This window comes from Ornithodoros turicata, chromosome 1 (genome assembly GCF_037126465.1).
Source record: "Ornithodoros turicata isolate Travis chromosome 1, ASM3712646v1, whole genome shotgun sequence".
Lineage (NCBI taxonomy): Eukaryota > Metazoa > Arthropoda > Arachnida > Ixodida > Argasidae > Ornithodoros > Ornithodoros turicata.
Genome location: NC_088201.1, coordinates 129270169 through 129292863, shown reverse-complemented (window position 1 = coordinate 129292863; position 22695 = coordinate 129270169). Strand labels below are relative to the sequence as shown.

General features: G+C 46.5%; 1 protein-coding gene across 1 annotated transcript; it reads right to left on the bottom strand.

The window, feature by feature from the left end:
* Window positions 1-8230: 8230 nt before the first annotated feature.
* Window positions 8231-9739, bottom strand: LOC135385331 (uncharacterized protein K02A2.6-like). Its single transcript, XM_064614591.1, has one exon. The coding sequence runs from the start codon at window positions 9737-9739 to the stop codon at window positions 8231-8233; it is 1509 nt and encodes a 502-aa protein (XP_064470661.1).
* Between the last annotated feature and the right edge of the window lie 12956 nt (window positions 9740-22695).

Sequence of the window (22695 nt, the reverse complement as noted above, 5' to 3'; positions counted from 1 at the left end):
ACGACATCTTCTAGCGACACTCGGGAGAAAGTGCCCTAACTATTTAAGGCGTTCCCCAAACTCACTTCACTTCTCTTCGCCTGATCGATTGTGTAGCCTCGACGGCAGGCTTTGTGGTACGGGTGAAAATATTGACAAAGAGCGAGGGGCCCGGACGCTGTAATATTTTTAAACAAGTATTTTCAACAGCGTGTTTATTTTGTTTTACTACAGTGTGAGCTTGTGCCGAAAAAAAAAACATGCCATTACTCTCGTTAACAACCTGTGAGAACTTCGCTTTCTCGGCGATCCGGCGGCGGCCAGTTTTGTTGTGGCGCAAGTTCCAGGGCAGTTGGTGTAATGTTGGAAGATGTGTAGGAGATGTTTTTTAAATAAAAGAATAATATTCTGAGGAAGGTATTGTGAGCCAAGTCTAAAATTCTTTTCCGCCGTTTATTCCAATACATATATCTTAATTGCCATCACTGCTTAAGTGACACTTACTTACGCCATGTAGCAAGCACGTAGTGAAAGTGATGTTCGCTTGGTTGGAGTGCACTTTACGAAAATGTGTGTGTGACTGAGCATTAGTGTCATTAAGGTATAATGGCAATGACGATAGATCAGAATGAACTGCGACAATATTCCTAGGAGTGCGCCACAATTCCGTCGTATGATTTTTTTTTCTTTATTTAGAAACGCTTCCCGCAAATCTTCTTGCAACACTAAACACACTGGCCTGGAATATGTGACTTCGACGAGGCGCCAGAGGTGAAGTCGAGTGAGAAGCAGATCCAATGTGTGGTACCGCATATCACGGCAAGAAATATGGCTACTGCCTCATTGTCCGACTTCGAAGTTTCCACAGGCTCTTACCGAGAGAAATTCCACGTTCTTTTGGCACAACGTAGCGATGTATTTCAATCAAATAAGCACGTTGTCGAAAATACTTCTTTGAAATGCCGTGGTTGCCGCAGGCTTTTGCATTTCCTCGACATTTTTACCTGTATTTCAAAGTCTGCTCTCGAGGCTACGCACTCAGTACGCCGAAGTGAAGTCAGGCGAGTGTTACTCTAAGATGCCGTGTGACAGCACACGAATGGCACTAAGTGCAAGTGTGGCCCGTTGAAAGTGACACTGAATTAGTTCGTGTTACAGGGGTATCGGAACGATGTGAAAAAAGTAAAATAATAATAAGTGGTGCTGAGAGCCCTTCAGTAAGCACGTAGCAATCTGCAACAAGAAAAGCAATTTCTATATGTGTACTGTGATGCGAGAAAGTACCGCTACCGCGCGTTTCTTCGCACATTTTCGACGCATCACACATAGTCCCAGACATTTGACAACCACCGTTGATAGTTTCTAAAAAAAAATAGACGTTTTCGTGACGAATTTCGAAACATATATTTGCCGAAAACTAGAGACCTTAATTATACACTAAAATGTAACATAGTCTAAGTACCCGAATTCGAACATTTATTTTCCCGTTTCAGTATTATCACCGAAGAATTTAGAATTTCCAAAACGCAGTGGAACCCGATAACGAGAGGTGTGCGGGGGTGCACACCTGGGGGAAATGCAAGCGACATAACGAAACAACACGTCCCCGGCATAAGTTACTTGTGTGTGGTGCAGTCGCAGGCAAGAATATTCTTGTCAAGCCTGTATATGCGAGAAAAAAAAAGAAAAGAAGAATTCATTGGGGTCGGATATAAGGACCGGCGAAGCATTCAGTCACCGAATAAAATGTCGTGCTGTCGGGTTAGTTTAGACCACATGGTTTTCATTGTATTCACTTTCAGAGCAGGTGTTTGCTCTATAATTAAGAAATAGCAAAACGATGTTCCTGAGGGTAAAGCAGTATTCGTGTTTATTTGTCCACAATCGCTGCACACAGTAACCCGTATACTCTGTTGTCGTCTGCACTAACCCAGGTGAAATACACTGAAAATAGGAAGTTTCAAGTTTGGGAATTTGGCAGGTGGTGCTGTACTTTTGCAGTAGCTTGAGTGAATCCTCATGGATTGGTGAGGCGCCTGCGTATCAGAAGACATGTAGGAGAACGTATGAAGAAATTGACCGACGTTCAAGGACGCTCCTTGGCAAGCCGGCGGCAACCCGTGCCAGCGTAGAGTAGAGCGCACTCGACCGGCGATCGAGGAATGCGTGGTTCCAACTGCTCTGTGCGCTTTTGGACGACTGGCATATTTCAACAACGTTTGCCCCCTTTCATTTTTCAGACGAGAAGCAAGCAAATGAGCATCCGTGACAGGAAAGCCTTTTCCACAACGCTGGTAGGTTCACTGTTCAAGTTCGAAGGAACTGTGTTTTACATATTCGCGATACCACCTGTTATGATTGTTACCTGGTGAGCTAATTAAACGCCACAGGGAAACCATTCCTAACACATAATAAGTGGGTAAGTATCAATCAACAAGACAAGGCGAAGCGCACTGTCATACGAATGGAATGATACCTTCAGAGAATAAAGCAAGGCTCTTAAACAAGGGGGTTGCATGTGGTCAGCACTTAGCTATTCTGTGGTCCGAGGGCTCTCAAGAAGAAAAGAAACGATAGTGAATGATTAGGGGTTAAACCAGATTTTCATGCAGTCATTTTGACCTTCCTCGGCGTAGCGCTGGGCCTCTCTATGATGGGCAGCACGTACGCGTGTGAACACCTATTCTGGCTCATGAAGCTCAACACGTTACGGTCACAGCAACCTGTCCTTCCTGTGGGCTTATCTTGATCCTTAGACTAAGGTTACAAGCTTATGCAAGGAGCATCCTCTCCGAATATCATCGGCTGTGAAGTAGGGAAAAGCAAACGAAAAAAAAACAGAAAAGAAAAGAATAGGACTGAACAGTTATGTAAAATGGTCATTGGATTTACTGTTTATGAGTTACATGAAAGTAGAAAACCGAAAACCATCAAATGTCAATAAAGTCAGCTTGCTGATTCTCTCTCATTTTTCTATTCCCTTGTCCAAGTTTAAGCTGTAAGCAAAGGCAACAATAGGCCGCGTAAGTAGGGTATAATTTCAGTGTTCCTGAACGATGTCATAATCGCTCGTCAAGAAGCATGTACTTTTTTTGCTTGAACCACCTTTCATATTTTCAGTTCCCGATTTTGAATCCAGTTTGATTTAGTATCCAGCTTATTTATTTCTCTTGATATACCCCATTCATCATCTCAAACTAAAGTTGTTGTTCTTGTTTTCTCTCGATGTGCAAAGTGGAGTTTTATAGTAATACATTGTGCACGCCGTCGGGCTCCACAGTAACTACAGAAGGGTAATTTGAGTAGATTTACGCGTAAAGTAACTACAGAAGGGTATTCTACGATACTTACGGTCATTTCATTTCTGTGCGGCGCTCCATGATGTGGCTTAAGGTCACCGCGGCCCACAACTTCATTTGAGTTTGAGTTTGATAAATTGGCCAGAGTAGGTCAGTCCAAAATGTGGCCAGAGAAGGTCAGTCCACAGATTGAACTCCCATATCCATCTCAGGGATCATCACGCTGAAGGGGAAGAGCCTAATCGAAGAACTCGCTACCCTATCTTCATTAGGAACAATCGACCTGCCCTAATTTGCTTCTGATCCGTTCTTCTACATTTCGTTGCTCGGAACAGGAAGTTGCACACCAGGAAAATATTTGCCGTAACATGTGTAATTATGTTCCAGTTGCGCCCCCCCCCCCAATCTGTCACTTGTTTCCTTCTCATACGACCAATGGAAAAACATGGGCACACTAGCACGGTGACGCCTATCCTACTTTCGGCTCAATCTCACAAAACCCATTTGCAAGATAGCAATGACAAGGACGGTGCCTAGTTCGACTTCAGTTACAATGAACATGTAATCCAGTGTCGGATAGTTGAGCGAAAGCGCATATTGTTACGCTACTCAGCGCGAGAAATATGTATATCGAAACCAATACATTACTAAAAAAATCGCAAAGTGACGAAATGGGTACTTTCCTGGAATACGTTTCGCCGAATGTCCCAATACATAGAATAAAGGTACCGAAAGCGTCCACAGTAATATTTAAAAGTTATCATTTTTATTTAGTTCTGATTTTTAGCCTATGCAAATCAGACGAGAACTGTTTAAATGCACTGTGGTAATTTTGGAGATACCTCAGAGATCTTTACCAAAACGATTTTTTGCAATACCTCATGAACCGCTCTTCAGGGTCACCAGGGACCGCATTGAGGCAAATGGGAGCGTGAAGTTCCAAAATAACTGTGGCCCCACCGTTGAGGGTTTCCTGGAGCTGTTGAAGTGCTATCTATCTTTTTCGATTAATACGGATGGTGCTGGCTTCTATGTGCAAAAGAAGGGAATATGCATCGGATCTTCAGTCGCGCCTGTGTTGAGTGACGTTTTTCTAACTGAGGTTGACATACAGTTGTCGGGTGTGTTGCCCACAGTTGTGGGGGTCAAACGGGTTCTCAGGTATGTGGATGATTATTTGGTGCTTTTGCCGCCTGATGCTTTGGGGGAGGTGCTCGTCTGCGAGGACAGGGCTCGACAGGTGATTGGTGTGTTTCATCGCTTCGATGTTGGCCTGAAGTTCATGGGCGAAGTTGCTGTAGACGGGGTTCTCAGGTTGTTAGTTCTTAGGTTGTGTTCTAGTAACGACCACTTGTGCTGGGGTTTTTCCCCCCAAGGTCGAAAAAGGCGTTGCTGCCTTTTGAACCAGGGCATTCTAAGATTGTTAAAAGAGGAATTGTTAGGTCTTGTATTGTTTTAGCTCTTAATAAGTCATGCTTGCACAAGGTTGCTGAAGCGTACACTCAGCAGTGTGACCGCATTCTTCAGAACGGGTACCCCGTGTCTTTGCTCCAGAGTGTCTATGACACGTTATTGAGGGTGTCTAAGGATCAAACTGGTACTAACCAGGGGGGAGAGTCTAGGCGTAAGAAGTTCCTTGTCGTCCCGTAGGTTCACTCTGTGTCTCATAACCTAAAGAAGGTGGGGGAACGTTTTGGGGTTAATGCACTGTTTTCAGCTCCCTTTAAGCTGAGCAGGTTATCGGTGATTGTCAAGGCTCCTGCACGGAACCCTATGTGTGGTGTCAATCATGTTAAGCCATTTGTGTCCTGTAGGTTAGGTGTGGTCTACAGTATCCCCCTCTCGTGTGGTCGATTTTATATAGGCCAGACGGGTCGGTGTGTCAATATAAGGCTCAGAGAACATGCTTCATCCTTGGGTGGTACACCCTCTGGTCATCTGGCGCTGCATTGCAGTAGATCGAGGTGCAACCCGATTTTTCAAGACACAGTTGTTGTTGCTGTGTCATCTAATGCCTTGACTAGAGAAATAGTAGGGGCCTACGGTATCAGTAGGATGGGCGTTAAGTGCGTCAGTCAGGCGTCCGTATCCTTATCGGAGAGGGAGATTTTCTTCTTTGATAGCAGCGCATGGAAAGCACTTATCTCTGTATGGGATGACCCTGATTGAGGCTGTTGCTTCAGTAGATGGCGTCGCGGTGTGCGCGATTTGTGTTTTTTGGTCACATTAAAATTGAGTTGTGAGCTGCGCTGGTGTTGTCGTCTTCTTCTAGTCCGTGTTTTTTGTGCGCATTCTACCATGTCGGACGATTTTTTTCGTTTAATAGCCCCACCTGTTCACAAATTATTCAGCCAGGGGATCTTCATGAAATTCCCGGTACACAGCATGGTCACCATCACTGCCGCCATTCGTCTGCTGCATGGCGCAACGCATAATGTTTTTCATTAAATCGGGACAATACTAGTTGAAGTAACGACACGGGCACAGATGGTATAAATAAAGGACGACTAGAAAGACTAGGTCGAATGTGTGTCAGGTCACCTACAGCGTCTTTAACTGAAAAACAAGCAAACGTAATCAGCAGTGGAATAGTGGAATCCGGTTCAGGTAACCGGTTCAAGAAGTAAAAAGATTGGCTAGAAAATCCTGTTTTGTCTTCTCCTTCAATGTTCTTACTGTAAGAGGCTGAAAGTGACTACGTGCATAGCGTTTTTTTTTTCTTGTCACATCATCTTCCCATTCATGTGTGTGTGTGTCTTTCGTCAGGAACATTGCGGTAACTTCGTTTACCTTGATATATACAAGACAACCCTACACTAACTATCACCAAATCATTCGCCTAGCAGCGACTGCCCCATCTCTTACGCGACCTACCTTGGTCTTGTCTATGTGCATTTCTAGTGCTGTAGCGTGGGGCCACATGACTTGCGTTTTCGTTGTGTGACGTGTTGCTGTGTTTTCAGTACCACAGAGATCATGTCCGGGATGGTATACACCTTGCGCTTGCTTCAGAAGAATAAGTCGCTCAAAAGGAAATCATTACAGCCGTCTTTTTATGAAAGCCACTCAAACGATGTCGATATACTTCACTAGGATAATTAGGATGCTTAAAGTCCATTGTGCTGCATTTATTTTTTGTCTATGAGAATGATATTGCCGATATTCGCTATTCAGACAATATTAGCAACCTCATCTCCGACATGGTACTAATGATGAACACGGGTAGCGTGCTAAAGAGTCTGATGTATATTATATTCTCTCCTAGCGCTGCATGTACACGGTTGTTCCTGATGGGAATGTATGCCTGCAGCTCTTCGCTTACATCGAGAGAATTGCGGGATAGACGTCAACAAGGAGTATGTACACCATGAGTACAAGGTTCTGTATAACAGTTGCACACGCTGACAATACAAAAAAAAAAACTCTTCACTTTTCTCTTAGCAGGGCCCTGAACCTCGTGAACCTATGGCGTTCGACACCAAGTCTTTGGAATTCCTGTACGACGTAAGCGGACAATAAAATTTAATATTTCATTGCACAGGATTTATATATTTTTAGAAATGGCGGTTGCAGATCTATCTTGTATCTAATATCTAGTATCTACACTCTAAATCCCACACCCGATATGTACCGCATGAAAGACCCGCACCTGGGAGAAGCGGTACACATGTGGTACAGTTCTCAACCAGCAGGTACAGTTCGCGACCACTGCGAATTTCAAGCGGTACAAGGGCTCCGCGACCCATCCGTACCGGCTAGGTACCTTTTAAGCGCGACCTGTAGCAGCTGTACCTCATGTGTACCGCGTGTTTCTGACGCATGAGTACGAACGCCTTCTCACGATCTCCATGCGCTGCAAAAATATTTCGCGTGGTTCCGAATACCAGTCAATAAATTCCCTTATACAGCAGTGCCGTAATGGATCAGCACTATCATTCCATCAAAGAAGTGCAATAACTAGAACCGGTGACCGTGAGGGATCGCACGTTTGCGAAGAATGCGTTTCTTGCAACCACTGGCAAATCAGTTTGTTTTGAAACGTCGGGGAGCGAGGACGAGTCTGCTCGGTCTTTGAAGAAACTCGTTCGACGCTTTCAAGATTGGAGTCATTTAAGGTGCGTATTCTATCTATGAAGTAATTATTCGTCCGCACGACGCATTTTCGTTCATCTTCACTCTGATTTCCAGTGGTCCTGATCACCGGCAGGATAGACACAACGACTGAGGGACGGAGACAACGAACTTTGCGCTTCATGCACGAACGTTGATGCGTGAATTAGAGAAGCCTAGATTGCACTTTATACCTAGATTATACAAGCAAGTAGGCATGTTTTTTCAGGCAAGCCATTTCGGTTGTTGGATTTTTTTACATTGTATTTTCTCCTAGGTTACGTCCAGGCGATGTCGTAAATGGGTGAGTCAATCATCATCCTGTGGTTGGTGTTACGTTCTATGGAAGAAACGGAAGTTGGGGAAGAACAGCAATCCAAAGGTGTGGAAGAGATAAAGAAGCGTGACCACGGAGCAGCTGCAATGGTGAAGGAGAGACGCAGTGGTCAGCGTTCATCCATGTACGTTGTGCCCCGTGTGTTCGGCGTTTGTGCATCATGACAATGCACGCTCGCGATGTACAAGCATCACCCCTGAAATGGAAGTAATTTTCGAATAAAGGTATTTGCTTGTGATATTTATCGTACAGCGTAGCTTCCTGGGGCTGTTAATATATCGTAGAAGAGGGGAACCACTCCGACGGGTAGCCTAAATCGCTGCGCGATATCCGTTACTGTGGTATCGTAGCCCTTTATTCCAGAGCCTGTACAAAATGATCATTCTTCGTCGTTGCCCGAACTAGAATGTTCTTGCAACCTCGCGCTCGAGCCGAGCCAGCAAATCATCTTCCTTCACTTCACTCATACAACACAACACAACATATGTACCCCCTTTGAAAATATTTACAGTGGGTAACGCTCGGGTGGACGACGATTTCGTTGAGAGCGCCGAGGCGGAGGACTGGCAGCGTAACTGTCTTCGTTCCTGGGATACACTGTGGGTGTGAGCTGACCTGATGAACCGGCTGGATCCGTTGAACCAGACGGAGGCGGCCGGGAGGCGGACAACCTTGCAGCATTCCACGTTCGTCCATCGCTCGTCCTGTATGTCGCCGGGCCCACTTTCTCCTGAATGCGCAGTGGAGAACTAAATGACGATGAACCCTTGGGCTGGCTTCCCGGGAGTCTAACCCTGACGAAATCGCCACCTTCGAACGCCGGCTGCTTAACCCTGTTTCGTGAGTCGAAGTTCTGCTTCATACGCTTTTGATAGTCTTTGACCCTCGTCCGCAGCTTGGTCATTTCTTCAATGATGTTACCCTCAAGGCAAAAAAATCCCACGACATCCAGCCGCGTCCTCATACGCCTCCCATGTATCAATTCTGCAGGCGAAAGCTGTGTAGCAGCATGCGGTGTGCTCCTATAGATGCCGAGAAACTCCGGCAAGTCACGAAGTATGGTGCCTTGTTCTGCAGCGCTGAGAAGTATGAAGTCCTTCAGCACCCTGTTGAATCGTTCTATTTGCCCATTGGACTGAGGGTAGTAAACCGAAGACTGGCGATGCTGGATGCCTCTGTCTTGTAGAAAAGACTTGAATGAATGTGATAGGAATTGACTGCCGTGGTCAGACACGATGATGTCTGGATACCCTTCCCTTGCGAAAAGTTGGCGGAGAAATGCGATTACTGTATCCATCGTGACTTTTGGCGTTATTTTGACATCGGGCCATTTGCTGTAATAGTCTACGGCAGTGATGGCGAAACGGCATCCTGACGGTAAGTTGCTGAAGGGTCCAACCAAGGCGATTCCAACTTGTTTCCAGGGTCCGGAAGGAAACGGTACGGGTTGCAGCGGCGCATGTCTCGTAACAGCTGTTTTATCCACCGTGCTGCAAATATGGCAAGCTCGAACGTATTCTTCTATCTCCGAGTCCATCTTTGGCCACCAGAAGCGCATGCGAATCCGTTGCTTCGTGCGTACTATTCCTGGGTGTGACTCATGACCCAGACTGATGATTCGCTCCCGGAGTGCTGTAGGAGGTACTACTTTTTCTCCTCTGTTGACGATACCCTGGATCGTAGAAAGCTCTTCCCGAACGCAATAGTAAGGTGCAAGGTTTTCGTCCTCTCTTGTCGCCGACGGCGAAGGAGTAGTGCAGAGTTTCAGGAGGTTAGTCATTACGGGGTCGTTACTCGTGCTATCCTGTAGCTCAGATAGTGTCAGTGGAGACAGTTGGAGTTGCTGAACGTTACAAACCAACTCCGATTCGTCGGGTGAGGAGCAGGGTGCTTGCTCGGTGTTGCTCAGTGGCATGCGCGATAGTGCGTCGGCCACCGTGTTGTCCTGACCCTTCTTGTACTGAATTTCGTAATTGTATTGCGACAACCGTGCAGCCCATCTGGCAATTCTCATTGGTTGACGTCCGTAGCCCTGAGTCGACAGCAATGTAACAAGGGCTTGACGGTCGGTCCGCAGAAGGAACCGCCTTCAAAATAAGGAGATGTGCCATTTCTCGCAGGCCCAGAGGCATGCGAGAGCTTCTTTTTCGCCTGTAGAGTAGGCCTCTTCCGTAGAAGACAAGGGGCTCGATGCGAAGCATACTGTTCTGAGCCCTTGAGGATGTTGCTGTTGAAGAACGGCGCCAAGCCCGCAATTGGAGGCGTCAGTCGTAACGACCGTGGGCAAGGACGAATCAAAAAGCGCTAACGGGATGCAGTCCCTCATAAGTAACTTGACCCTTTTGAAAGCATCTTGCTGCTCAGAAGTCCAAGTGAACGGGACGCCGTTCCGTAGGAGTCGTCGTAGTGGCTCTGTCACAGAAGAAAAATGCGGAATAAACTTCGAGTAAGAACTTGCAAGGCCCAGAAACAACGAAGTGGTGATACGTTCTGCGGACTTGGTGCCTCAAGAATGGCTTCCAACGTATCCTGCGATGGCTTCAACGTGCCGTTCACTATCCTGTGGCCCAAGAACTTCCTGACTCCCTGAACGCCAAATTTGCATTTCTTCTTGTTGAGACGTAACCGTGAGCTTTCTAGCCGCTGAAGAACCACGCGGAGATTGTTGTCATGATCCTTGCGGTTTTTCCCAAAGACAAGAATGTCGTCCAGGTAGTGAATTGTTCCTTCAAAACCCTTTAAGACAGTAGATAACATTTTCTGGAAAGCTGCTGCCGCCGAGACCAGGCCAAAGCAAACCCTCTTGTAGTGGAAAAGACCCTCGTGAGTGATGAAAGCGGTAAGGTTCCTGCTTTCTTCGGCCAACTGCAGTTGATGATACGCAGACGAAAGGTCCAATTTCGAGTAGAAATGAGCACCAGCTAACTTGTGAAGCAGATCGTCTACGTGCGGTAGTGGATGGCTGTCCACAATGATTCCCTCGTTTGGTTTCCGTAGATCGACGCATAAGCGCACTTCTCCGGTCCTTTTCCAGACGACAACGATGGGAGACACCCATTCGGACGCGTCGACCCGGTCGATGATGTTCGCTTGCTCTAACTTTTGCAGTTCCTCGGATACCTTCTGTCGGACTTCTAATGGCAGCCGTCGCAGTTTCTGCTGCACAGGAATCACTGATGTTTCGACAGTAACTTTATGAGAGAACCTTCTTGCAAGTCCTAACTCGTCGGCAAATAGACGTGGAAACTGATCTGGGACCGTACATTCCATGCTGTAGTCCGACTCAGCTTGTACGCGAGAGCATCTCAGCTGTGCGACTTCCAACTTGATACCCAGTGCATGAAGGGCGTCAATACCCACGATTGGAGTTCCAGACTTTACGACGTAGAAAGTGCAGGCTTCTGAACGTTTGGCGAAGCTCACCAAAGCTGTGAACGTTCCGTGGACAGGAATACCTTCATGCGAATAGGACTTGAACTTAACTGCAGCATCCTCGAGCGGCAGGTGCTTGAAATACTGCTTGTACAAAGTAATGGGCAGCAAGGAGACTGACGATCCTGTGTCGACTAACATCCTGAGCGGAATATGATCGACCTCAACTTGACAGAAGATTGCTGAAGGTGCTGCAGATCTGACGGCAAATACTGAGGCGTTGAGCTCGCGCACCATCTTCCGTTGCGTCGTGCTTGAGCTGCAGACGGATTCGAAGTGGCCCTTCTTGCGACACTTGCGGCATATTTTGTCCTTGACAGGGCAAGAGGGATTGTTTTCCTTGTGTTTAGCAGATCCACATCTGAAGCACTTGGTCCTCACTGGAGTGGAATCATTCTTTCGTATTGCTGCTACTTGCGAAGAATGAACCGGACTCGACAGCAAAGCCGATTCTTGTATGGCCTGCTCGACTTGCCTTCCAATTACCAAGGCCGAGTCCAAGGTCAGGCAAGGCTCCAAGAGGAGACGATCCCGTATCTCCCTTCGATGAGTTTTGGTCGCAGATCATTTCTTCGGTGAGGCTCCCAAAGCTCTGTAGCTTTGGGAGCGAGTTCCGTGAGAGCAGAGACATATTCGTCCACAGATTCTTCAGCAAACTGAGCCCGCGAACGAAATTTGTAGCGTTCGGCAGTTGACGCTCGTCGTGAAACGAGTCCTTAGCATTATGACCGCAACGACGTAAGGATCCTGAGCAGGAGCAGTATCTCCAGCAGACGCGGCATCAGGCTGAGGCGAAGTTGTAGCCGATCCCGTGCTCCTCTGAATAGAAATATCCGGCAAGTGACGATACTGCTTTTGGCCTTCCGCGCCAAGACAGTTTAGCAGGATAGAAACTTTGCGTTCACTGGGGAAAGAGTCACCGCCGCAAGCCGTAAGGTAAGTTGCAAAGAGTAAGTACCATTCCTCCCATGGTACTGACGGCTTACCAGGAACTGCTAGAAACTGTGGTGGATGATGCAAATTCATCGCAGCGGTTCAGCGTTGAGCTTCGACTGCGCCAATATGTGGTATCGTAGCCCTTTATTCCAGAGCCTGTACAAAATGATCCTTCTTCGTCGTTGCCCGAACTAGAATGTTCTTGCAACCTCGCGCTCCAGCCGAGCCAGCAAATCCTCTTCCTTCACTTCGCTCATACAACACAACACAACAGTTACATGTATGTGAGGGCGCGTGTACCTCTGAAATTTAAGAGGTACATGTAAGAGGTAAGAGGTAAATGTACCTCTTGGCCAAGCGGTACTTAACCATTACATATAAGTTACCTGGTTTAGAGTGTACCTATAATGTGTATCAAACATCATCTATAATCTTTAATGTCTATTTGTTTATTTATAATCAAGATCATCATTATGAGAACAGGTCATGCCGCTGCCATTGTACACATACTGCAAGAGCATAGATTAGAGTGCTTGCGATTTTTCCGCTATTTCTCAGCTGCGCCCTGAGAGGTCGGTGCAAGCTGTAACAGCTCGTTTGTTATGTTGTTCTCGTTTCGTTTCCATGGGCAGCTGTGCATACCAATATTATAATGCATTTGTTTGCATGCAATCATTTAGGAATGGTTTAGGAACACTGTACTGTACTGTACATAATCCATATTGTACCATACCTCATTCCATCGTCATTCATGTAGTTGTTGTTGTTGTTCTATATTGTAGCAGGAGTCGTGATCGAAACTAAACTAAGCCACTGAGGGGTCCTAAAAAGAAAACGCCTGCTGGATTGGTTTCATGTGGTACCACATATTTCTCTGGCACACGGGTATGTCCTACACTCTTATGAATGAATTTCACCGCGTAGCCCGCTGCTAGCCAACTCGAATGATACCATGACCTAGCACTTTCGAATGATATCGTTATCTGCCCTAATTTGTTGAAAACGGGAGGCGTACGCCTTGTTCGTGACACTTGTGTTATTCATAACCGTCACAAAAAAGGCGTACGTCTTTAGCGTTCAACAAATCAGGGCAGGTAAAGCTATCATTCGAGATGATGGTTGGCTAAGAGCGTGCTGTGTGGTGAAGATCATTTTTAAGAGTGCACGACGTAGGACCACGTTTTGATTATGTGCCGTCGCAGCCCACACACTCTATGCAACACAGTTCTCTTGACGCAAAGTGGCGAGCGAGCCGAAGCGAGTTCTACCTAAGGGCAAACACAACACATATAGCCTTCAGGAGGGTTCCACGGTCCACACATGGGTCCGCAGTATGCAAAATGATTTTGCGATTTACAGTGTGTGTTATCTCCTTTACATGCCTAAGTGCAAGGGAAACTTGTACAAACCTTGAAAACTGTGAACAGTGCCGAATACAATAAATGGGACAATGCAGGAGCAGGACACTGCTGCACCACCCGGATCATTGTGAATCTGTGCACATTTCAGCTTTTTATGACAGTGTGCGTTGCTTATTTGTAGACACTCTTCTAAAAGTGGCGAACGCTGACAAAAGCTCTGTAATGTTGATCTTTATAGATTAATCCCGTTTCCTATGACTGGAGAACACCTTGACCTTTCCAACACCTTGAGTGTGAAATAAATTATCTATCTATCTCTATCTATCTATGACTGGAGTGAGGCGTTTGCAATAGATGCTTTTACGTCACCATTCATGGGAAGAAACCAGGCGTTTCTTGTTTTCTTATTTCGCATAATTTCATACCTTCATTAAAAGAGGGGGTTGTGACCTGTGTAAACAATGAAGAAATCTCTGTCAGTTTATTTTCTTTCTTAGATTCAAGTAAGTACCCTCCTTAGGGCTATTGCACATGGATGGACTCGCAACTGTAGCAGGGAGGCTTTACTTTCCTTGTTTAAGGACGAGCAAAACGCTAGCAGGAGACACACGCACCGAAATTGAGACTGCAGGAAAATCACGGCTTCGCCACACGAACGAGCGTCATCACTATAAAATGACACTATAGCATGTAAAATCCCTAATGTCCTTCCACCACCACTTGAACAACCACATATTTTTTTTTCACTAATGCCTAATGTATATAGATATAGTTCTCAGTGGACACGCTGTGTGCGGAAGCATTTCTTGGTGCGAGTAGTATGGGACTTAGGAAGCAAGGAAATTGTTTATTTTTTGCATTACATATTGCCAACCTCGCAGGTTGAGTAATAAAATCTGAGAACAGTGACAAAATATGAAAGGGATCAAACGCTAGCGGCGTGTCACTGATCCCCTTCATAACAACGTGACAACAAGAAACAATACATATAAGACGTAGATGGGTAGAAATCCAGCGAACCGGTAGAATGTAGGAAGGGAGTTGCCTCAGGACAGAAGCCGCCGATATTTCGAACAGAGACTGTTCTTCTTCTGGGCACCGTCCTCATCATTGGCATGGTATTTAAAGGGTTAGGTGTGACGTGTTTAAAGGTTCATGCGAATTGTGGGTCAACAGCCCGGAGGGAAGAAAGGTTCCGTACGGGCTTTTACGGCCGGAGTGAATGGCTGCTTTGTTAGAGTGTGGAGGGGATTATGTGAACGTAGTGATCTAGGCTACAGACCGGTTACAGAAAAATGGAAGGTTCACGAACACGTGGACGAAACGGGACAACAGGCAAGAATTGGCAAGCATAGCGAAAGATAAGGAGGTTAGTGGTTACGTGGGGAAAATTCCAGAACCAGCAAAGGTTTTTTTTTTGAATATTTGTAATGCAAAGTTGTGTCATGCAACATCAACAAACAAACTCCCACCAACTCATCCAACAAACTCCCCAAAGCAGTCGCCGAACACTTTAACGTTCCTGGTCACAATTTTGACAACATTAAACTATATATTCTAGAAACCGGGTTTAGATCCACACGTGACAGACGTGATAGGGAGTCTTATCTCATATACAAGTTCAACGCTCTTCACCCGTCCGGTATCAACAAATCACAAGGCACCCTAGAAACACTTCACAAATAAAATATGATTTTCCCTTCTACCTCCATCATCATCTGCTTTGTTCTGCATGGCCACTGCTTTCTACTTTCTTTATTGCATAACACAACTTTCCATTACAAATATAAAAAAAAAACTTTGCTGGTTCTGGAATTTTCCCCACGTAACCACTAACCTCCTTATCTTTCGCTATGCTTGCCAATTCTTGCCTGTTGTCCCGTTTCGTCCACGTGTTCGCGAACCTTCCATTTTTCTGTAACCGGTCTGTAGCCTAGATCACTACGTTCACATAATCCCCTCCACACTCTAACAAAGCAGCCATCCACTCCGGCCGTAAAAGCCCGTACGGAACCTTTCTTCCCTCCGGGCTGTTGACCCACAATTCGCATGAACCTTTAAACACGTCACACCTAACTCTTTAAATACCATGCCAATGATGAGGACGGTACCCAGAAGAAGAACAGTCTCTGTTCGAAATATCGGCGGCTTCTGTCCTGAGGCAACTCCCTTAATACATATAAGACAGGGTACATAAACACAGTACTATCATTGAACATATTTACACGCATGGCACATATCTCAAGCTTTACTACAAGAGCTACATATGCTGTAATAATAAGAACACTAAGTTCGTGTGGTTTTACAACTCATCAACTTTCAGATTTGAAATAATTTCTTACTTGTTTTTGTAAATATAAATAGTGACTTAGAGCATAGACTGATGCAATGAATTCCATGGTTTAACTGCAAAGTACTGAAATGAAAAATATCCGTATGTTGTACGTATTTTTGGTAGACAAAGTGAATATGGCCCATAATTTCATATTGAGGATGTAGCTTCACGTTTTGTCAAGGTTATGAATGGCACGATACATAGTTTATGTACAGCTTATATACAATTGTGCATAACCTGGAACAAAATAGTTCTGAAACTGTAGGCATATTCATCAGTGTAAATGCAAATGTAACGCTCTCGTGGTTACGCAGTGATAACATAGTACGTAGTGCTTTCCTCTGCGAAACATGCAACGGTTTTATTGTGGATTCGAGTGTTAAGGCGAAACTTTCTATGCTATAAGAAATATGGCTTTGCATGAATTACATGGAGATTGTTCTAAGAGTATGCAAGGGGAAAATAAATTTTAACTTGGCTATTGCATAAGTGCCAGAATAGATTTTTTAACAGATGTAAGAAACATGTTCATGCCACTGCAAGTGCTCATCGAGTAGAACCCCTAATATTTTAACCGATGAATGTCTGTGAATGATGTCAGAACCAAGAAGCACATCCTGAGTATATGAAATTGTGGGGACCTGCGGTGGCCTATATATAATGTACGATGACTTAGATGAGCTCAATAACAATTTTTTATAGTTGAGCCAATCTCTGTTTCATTACGGCGGCACGACGCTGTACAAATGTCGTGCCGACAAATGCTGTGTCGACACCCACTAAAGCTATGCTCAACATGTCACAGATCATGCTTGCGCTCTTCACCATAATCCGTGGGAATGCACACTCCTGCAATGCCGGAAGCGCCCACGTTTATGAGCCACACCCAACTCTTGGATCGCCACAGATGCTGATAACTAGAACATGTCTGGATTCAACGATACATCTGTACCATCAACCATGGTCCCATACATCATGCACCAAACCAGTTCTACTATAAAAGCCGACACTGCAAGGCGGCATTCGGGGGCACGACGCTCTGTCGACACCCACTAGAGCTATGCTCAACATGTTACAGATCATGCTTGCGCTCTTCACCGTAATCCCTGGGAATGCACACTCCTGCAATGCCGGAAGCGCCCACGTTTATGAGCCACACCCAACTCTTGGATCACCACAGATGCTGATAACTAGAACATGTCTGGATTCAACGATATATCTGTACCATCAACCATGGTCCCATACGTCATGCACCAAACCAGTTCTACTACAAAAGCCGACACTGCAAGCCAACATTTGGGGGCACGACGCTCTGTCGACACCCACTAGAGCTATGCTCAACATGTTACAGATCATGCTTGCGCTCTTCACCGTAATCCCTGGGAATGCACACTCCTGCAATGCCGGAAGCGCCCACGCTTATGAGCCACACCCAACTCTTGGATCACCACAGATGCTGATAACTAGGACATGTCTGGATTCAACGATACATCTGTACCATCAACCATGGTCCCATACATCATGCACCAAACCAGTTCTACTATAAAAGCCGACACTGCAAGGCGGCATTTGGGGGCACGACGCTCTGTCGACACCCACTAGAGCTATGCTCAACATGTTACAGATCATGCTTGCGCTCTTCACCGTAATCCCTGGGAATGCACACTCCTGCAATGCCGGAAGCCCCCACGTTTATGAGCCACACCCAACTCTTGGATCACCACAGATGCCGATAACTAGAACATGTCTGGATTCAACGATATATCTGTACCATCAACCATGGTCCCATACGTCATGCACCGAACCAGTTCTACTACAAAAGCCGACACTGCAAGCCAGCATTTGGGGGCGCGACGCTCTGTCGACACCCACTAGAGCTATGCTCAACATGTTACAGATCATGCTTGCGCTCTTCACCGTAATCCCTGGGAATGCACACTCCTGCAATGCCGGAAGCGCCCACGTTTATGAGCCACACCCAACTCTTGGATCACCACAGATGCTGATAACTAGAACATGTCTGGATTCAACGATACATCTGTACCATCAACCATGGTCCCATACGTCATGCACCGAACCAGTTCTACTACAAAAGCCGACACTGCAAGGCGGCATTTGGGGGCACGACGCTCTGTCGACACCCACTAGAGCTATGCTCAACATGTTACAGATCATGCTTGCGCTCTTCACCGTAATCGCTGGGAATGCACACTCCTGCAGTGCCGGAAGCGCCCACGTTTATGAGCCACACCCAACTCTTGGATCACCACAGATGCTGCTAACTAGAACATGTCTGGATTCAACGATATATCTGTACCATCAACCATGGTCCCATACGTCATGCACCGAACCAATTCTACTACAAAAGCCGACACTGCAAGCCAGCATTTGGGGGCACGACGCTCTGTCGACACCCACTAGAGCTATGCTCAACATGTTACAGATCATGCTTGCGCTCTTCACCGTAATCCCTGGGAATGCACACTCCTGCAATGCCGGAAGCGCCCACGTTTATGAGCCACACCCAACTCTTGGATCACCACAGATGCTGATAACTAGAACATGTCTGGATTCAACGATATATCTGTACCATCAACCATGGTCCCATACGTCATGCACCGAACCAGTTCTACTACAAAAGCCGACACTGCAAGCCAGCATTTGGGGGCACGACGCTCTGTCGACACCCACTAGAGCTATGCTCAACATGTTACAGACCATGGTTGCGCTCTTCACCGTAATCCCTGGGAATGCACACTCCTGCAATGCCGGAAGCGCCCACGTTTATGAGCCACACCCAACTCTTGGATCACCACAAATGCTGATAACTAGAACATGTCTGGATTCAACGATACATCTGTACCATCAACCATGGTCCCATACATCATGCACCAAACCAGTTCTACTATAAAAGCCGACACTGCAAGGCGGCATTTGGGGGCACGACGGTCTGTCGACACCCACTAGAGCTATGCTCAACATGTTACAGATCATGCTTGCGCTCTTTACCGTAATCCCTGGGAATGCACACTCCTGCAATGCCGGAAGCGCCCACGCTTATGAGCCACACCACACTCTTAGATCACCACAGATGCTGACAACTAGAACATGTCTGGATTCAACGATACATCTGTACCATCAACCATGGTCCCATACGTCATGCACCGAACCAGTTCTACTACAAAAGCCGACACTGCAAGCCGGCATTTGGGGGCACGACGCTCTGTCGACACCCACTAGAGCCATGCTCAACATGTTACAGATCATGCTTGCGCTCTTCACCGTAATCCTTGGGAATGCACACTCCTGCAATGCCGGAAGGGCCCACGTTTATGAGCCACACCCAACTCTTGGATCACCACAGATGCTGATAAGTAGAACATGTCTGGATTCAACGGTACATCTGTACCATCAACCATGGTCCCATACGTCATGCACCGAACCAGTTCTACTACAAAAGCCGACACTGCAAGGCGGCATTTGGGGGCACGACGCTCTGTCGACACCCACTAGAGCTATGCTCAACATGTTACAGATCATGCTTGCGCTCTTTACCGTAATCCCTGGGAATGCACACTCCTGCAATGCCGGAAGCGCCCACGCTTATGAGCCACACCACACTCTTGGATCACCACAGATGCTGACAACTAGAACATGTCTGGATTCAACGATACATCTGTACCATCAACCATGGTCCCATACGTCATGCACCGAACCAGTTCTACTACAAAAGCCGACACTGCAAGCCGGCATTTGGGGGCACGACGCTCTGTCGACACCCACTAGAGCCATGCTCAACATGTTACAGATCATGCTTGCGCTCTTCACCGTAATCCCTGGGAATGCACACTCCTGCAATGCCGGAAGCGCCCACGTTTATGAGCTACACCCAACTCTTGGATCACCACAAATGCTGATAACTAGGACATGTCTGGATTCAACGATACATCTGTACCATCAACCATGGTCCCATACATCATGCACCAAACCAGTTCTACTATAAAAGCCGACACTGCAAGGCGGCATTTGGGGGCACGACGCTCTGTCGACACCCACTAGAGCTATGCTCAACATGTTACAGATCATGCTTGCGCTCTTCACCGTAATCCCTGGGAATGCACACTCCTGCAATGCCGGAAGCGCCCACGTTCATGAGCCACACCCAACTCCTGGATCACCACAGATGCTGATAACTAGAACATGTCTGGATTCAACGATACATCTGTACCATCAACCATGGTCCCATACGTCATGCACCGAACCAGTTCTACTACAAAAGCCGACACTGCAAGCCGGCATTTGGGCGCACGACGCTCTGTCGACACCCACTAGAGCTATGCTCAACATGTTACAGATCATGCTTGCGCTCTTCACCGTACTCCCTGGGAATGCACACTCCTGCAATGCCGGAAGCGCCCACGTTTATGAGCCACACCCAACTCTTGGATCACCACAGATGCTGATAACTAGAACATGTCTGGATTCAACGATACATCTGTACTATCAGTCATGGTCCCATACGTCATGCACCGAACCAGTTCTACTGCAAAAGCCGACACTGCAAGCCGGCATTTGGGGGCACGACGCTCTGTCGACACCCACTAAAGCTATGCTCAACATGTTACAGGTTAGCTACCTGGATCACTCCGATTGCTTTCGTAACAACACTGTTTGTATCATCCACGTGTCGTGCCCTCGAAGTGTACTTCTGTACCTATAGCCTGTATTTTAAGACTAGAGTCATTGTTACTGTTGTCCGGAGACATCGAAGAAAATCCAGGCCCTTACTCGACGAAAGAACCGAGAACCCGCAGTGAAAAGAACAGCGCCTCGGGTGAAGACCAGATGACTAACATCTTGGAATTCTTAGAACGTCTGAACAATGGTCAGAGGGAGCTTCTTAACGAAATACGCTCGGTTCAGGCCCACCAAACCGATATGGAAGTGAAAGCTGACGCTCTGTCCTCCCGACTTAGCTCGTTGGAAGTCGACATAAGTACACTTAGAGCAGTGAAAGCCACAGCGGAGAGAGTGGAATCAGCCTCACAAAGCCTGCACAAAAAATCGCTGAGATGAAAGTTAGTCATGACTATCTTGAGAATAGAATGCGCAGATTGAATCTGCTGTTCAAAGGCATAGAGGATTCTCCTACAGAGACAGTATACAGTAAACACACTGTGAACAGATCATTGTCAACTTCAGCAGCAAACACTTGGGAGAACAATTAGACCATTCCGTTATACAGCGTGCGCACCGGATTGGCCTCTACAACCCGAACAAAATTCGACCCATCATAGTCAACTTTTCCAGCTGCAAGGTGAAAGAACACCTGTTGTCCTGCTCTCATAAACTCAAGGGCTCCAATTATTCCGTACAACAGGATTACTTGCCTGGGATAGGACACGAACCGAAAATGCTTGTTGAATACGCTAAGCTAAATAATGTGCCATTCAAATTTCGCTTCAACAAACTGAACGGAAACAGAACGAAAAAATATATCAGTTCGACCCAATTTCAGAAGAGGTGAAACTGATACCGTCAGCAAGCAATCGAAACCAGAATGCAGAAAACGTGTCATTGCCCCACCCCTAGAATGAATGACTCGATTCCTCTGTAGAAAGTACCGCTGGGTGTTCGCTATCAGTCCTACTTGCTAACTTTCGAAGTCTTCTCTGTAAGGAGGATCAAATATGCGGTATTCTAAACTACTGCGACCGGGATATTCGTATCGGTACGGAAACGTGGCTTTCACCCGATACTAGTAACAAAGAGCTAAGGTCTTTGCACAATTTCAATATCTTTCGTAAAGATAGATACCCCAGAAGAGGTGGTGGTGTCCTTGTGTGTGTGAAAAAAAGTGTTAGCTCGTGCATTGCCCGGAAGTGAATTGTGTGAGCGTGGGGTATTAGGACGAGGGAATTGCTCATCAGTGAATGCGCTTGAGAAGTATGAGTTAAATAATTACGCTGTCTCTTTGGAGTTGTATGGTTGGCCTTCAGGGCTCAGGATGGCAGGAGGGTTTTTGGTGTCCCCTGGGTTTATTATGTTCCAAGCCTTTCGTGGGTTGGTTTGAGCAATTCCCTCTTCCTAATACCCCACACTCACACAATTCACTTCCGGGCATGCCTCCAGTTATTGTGGACGCAGTGGCGTATCTAGGGTGTGGCAGGTGTGGACAGGTGCCATGGGCGCTAGGTGAACAGGGGCGCCATTATGTGGTCGGGTGTGAATGTGCCAGGAAGGGCACTCAACCTGGCACATTCATAAATGATCTAAAGCACCCGCCATTAGAGAGGTAGTGTGAAACCTAGTGCGGACCACACGAAAACGCATCCCCAAGGACATCATGTTAACCATGTTGCCATGGACTCAGGTAGCTCTAGATACGCCACTGTTTGGACGCAGTCGGTGTATCATCCTACATGGATAAGCTACCGAACTCTTGCTCTCCAGGCTCCGACGGAATTGATACTAAGGTTCTAAAACTTACCAATAAATACTCCAGTATATTGCTAAGCCATTTTTATCAGGACTCTCTTGACCAAGGAGCCCTGCCAAGGGACTGGCTGCACCCAAATGTTTTACCCATTCACAAAGGGGGTGACGTGGGGAGTGTCCACAATTATCGCCCGATCTCCTTAACCTCCATCCCTTGCAAAATACTTGATCACATTGTTACCTCGCATATCAAGTCGTACTTGGAGAGCAACAACGTTCTGTTTGAGAATCAACACGGTTTCCGGAAAAGTCATTCCCGTGAGCTCCAACTCTTTGAGCTTACCACCGATCTTCACAATAGTGTCCACTCTTTCGGTCAGTCAGACGCAATATTTATAGACTTCAGGAAGGCCTTTGATAAGGTGCCATATGTCCGTCTTATGTCCAAAATAACGTCTCTTAATATCA

Excerpts from the sequence above, each read along its gene's own strand:
- LOC135385331 (XM_064614591.1), bottom strand. The coding sequence starts at position 9,739 with ATGAGAATTGCCAGATGGGCTGCACGGTTGTCGCAATACAATTACGAA.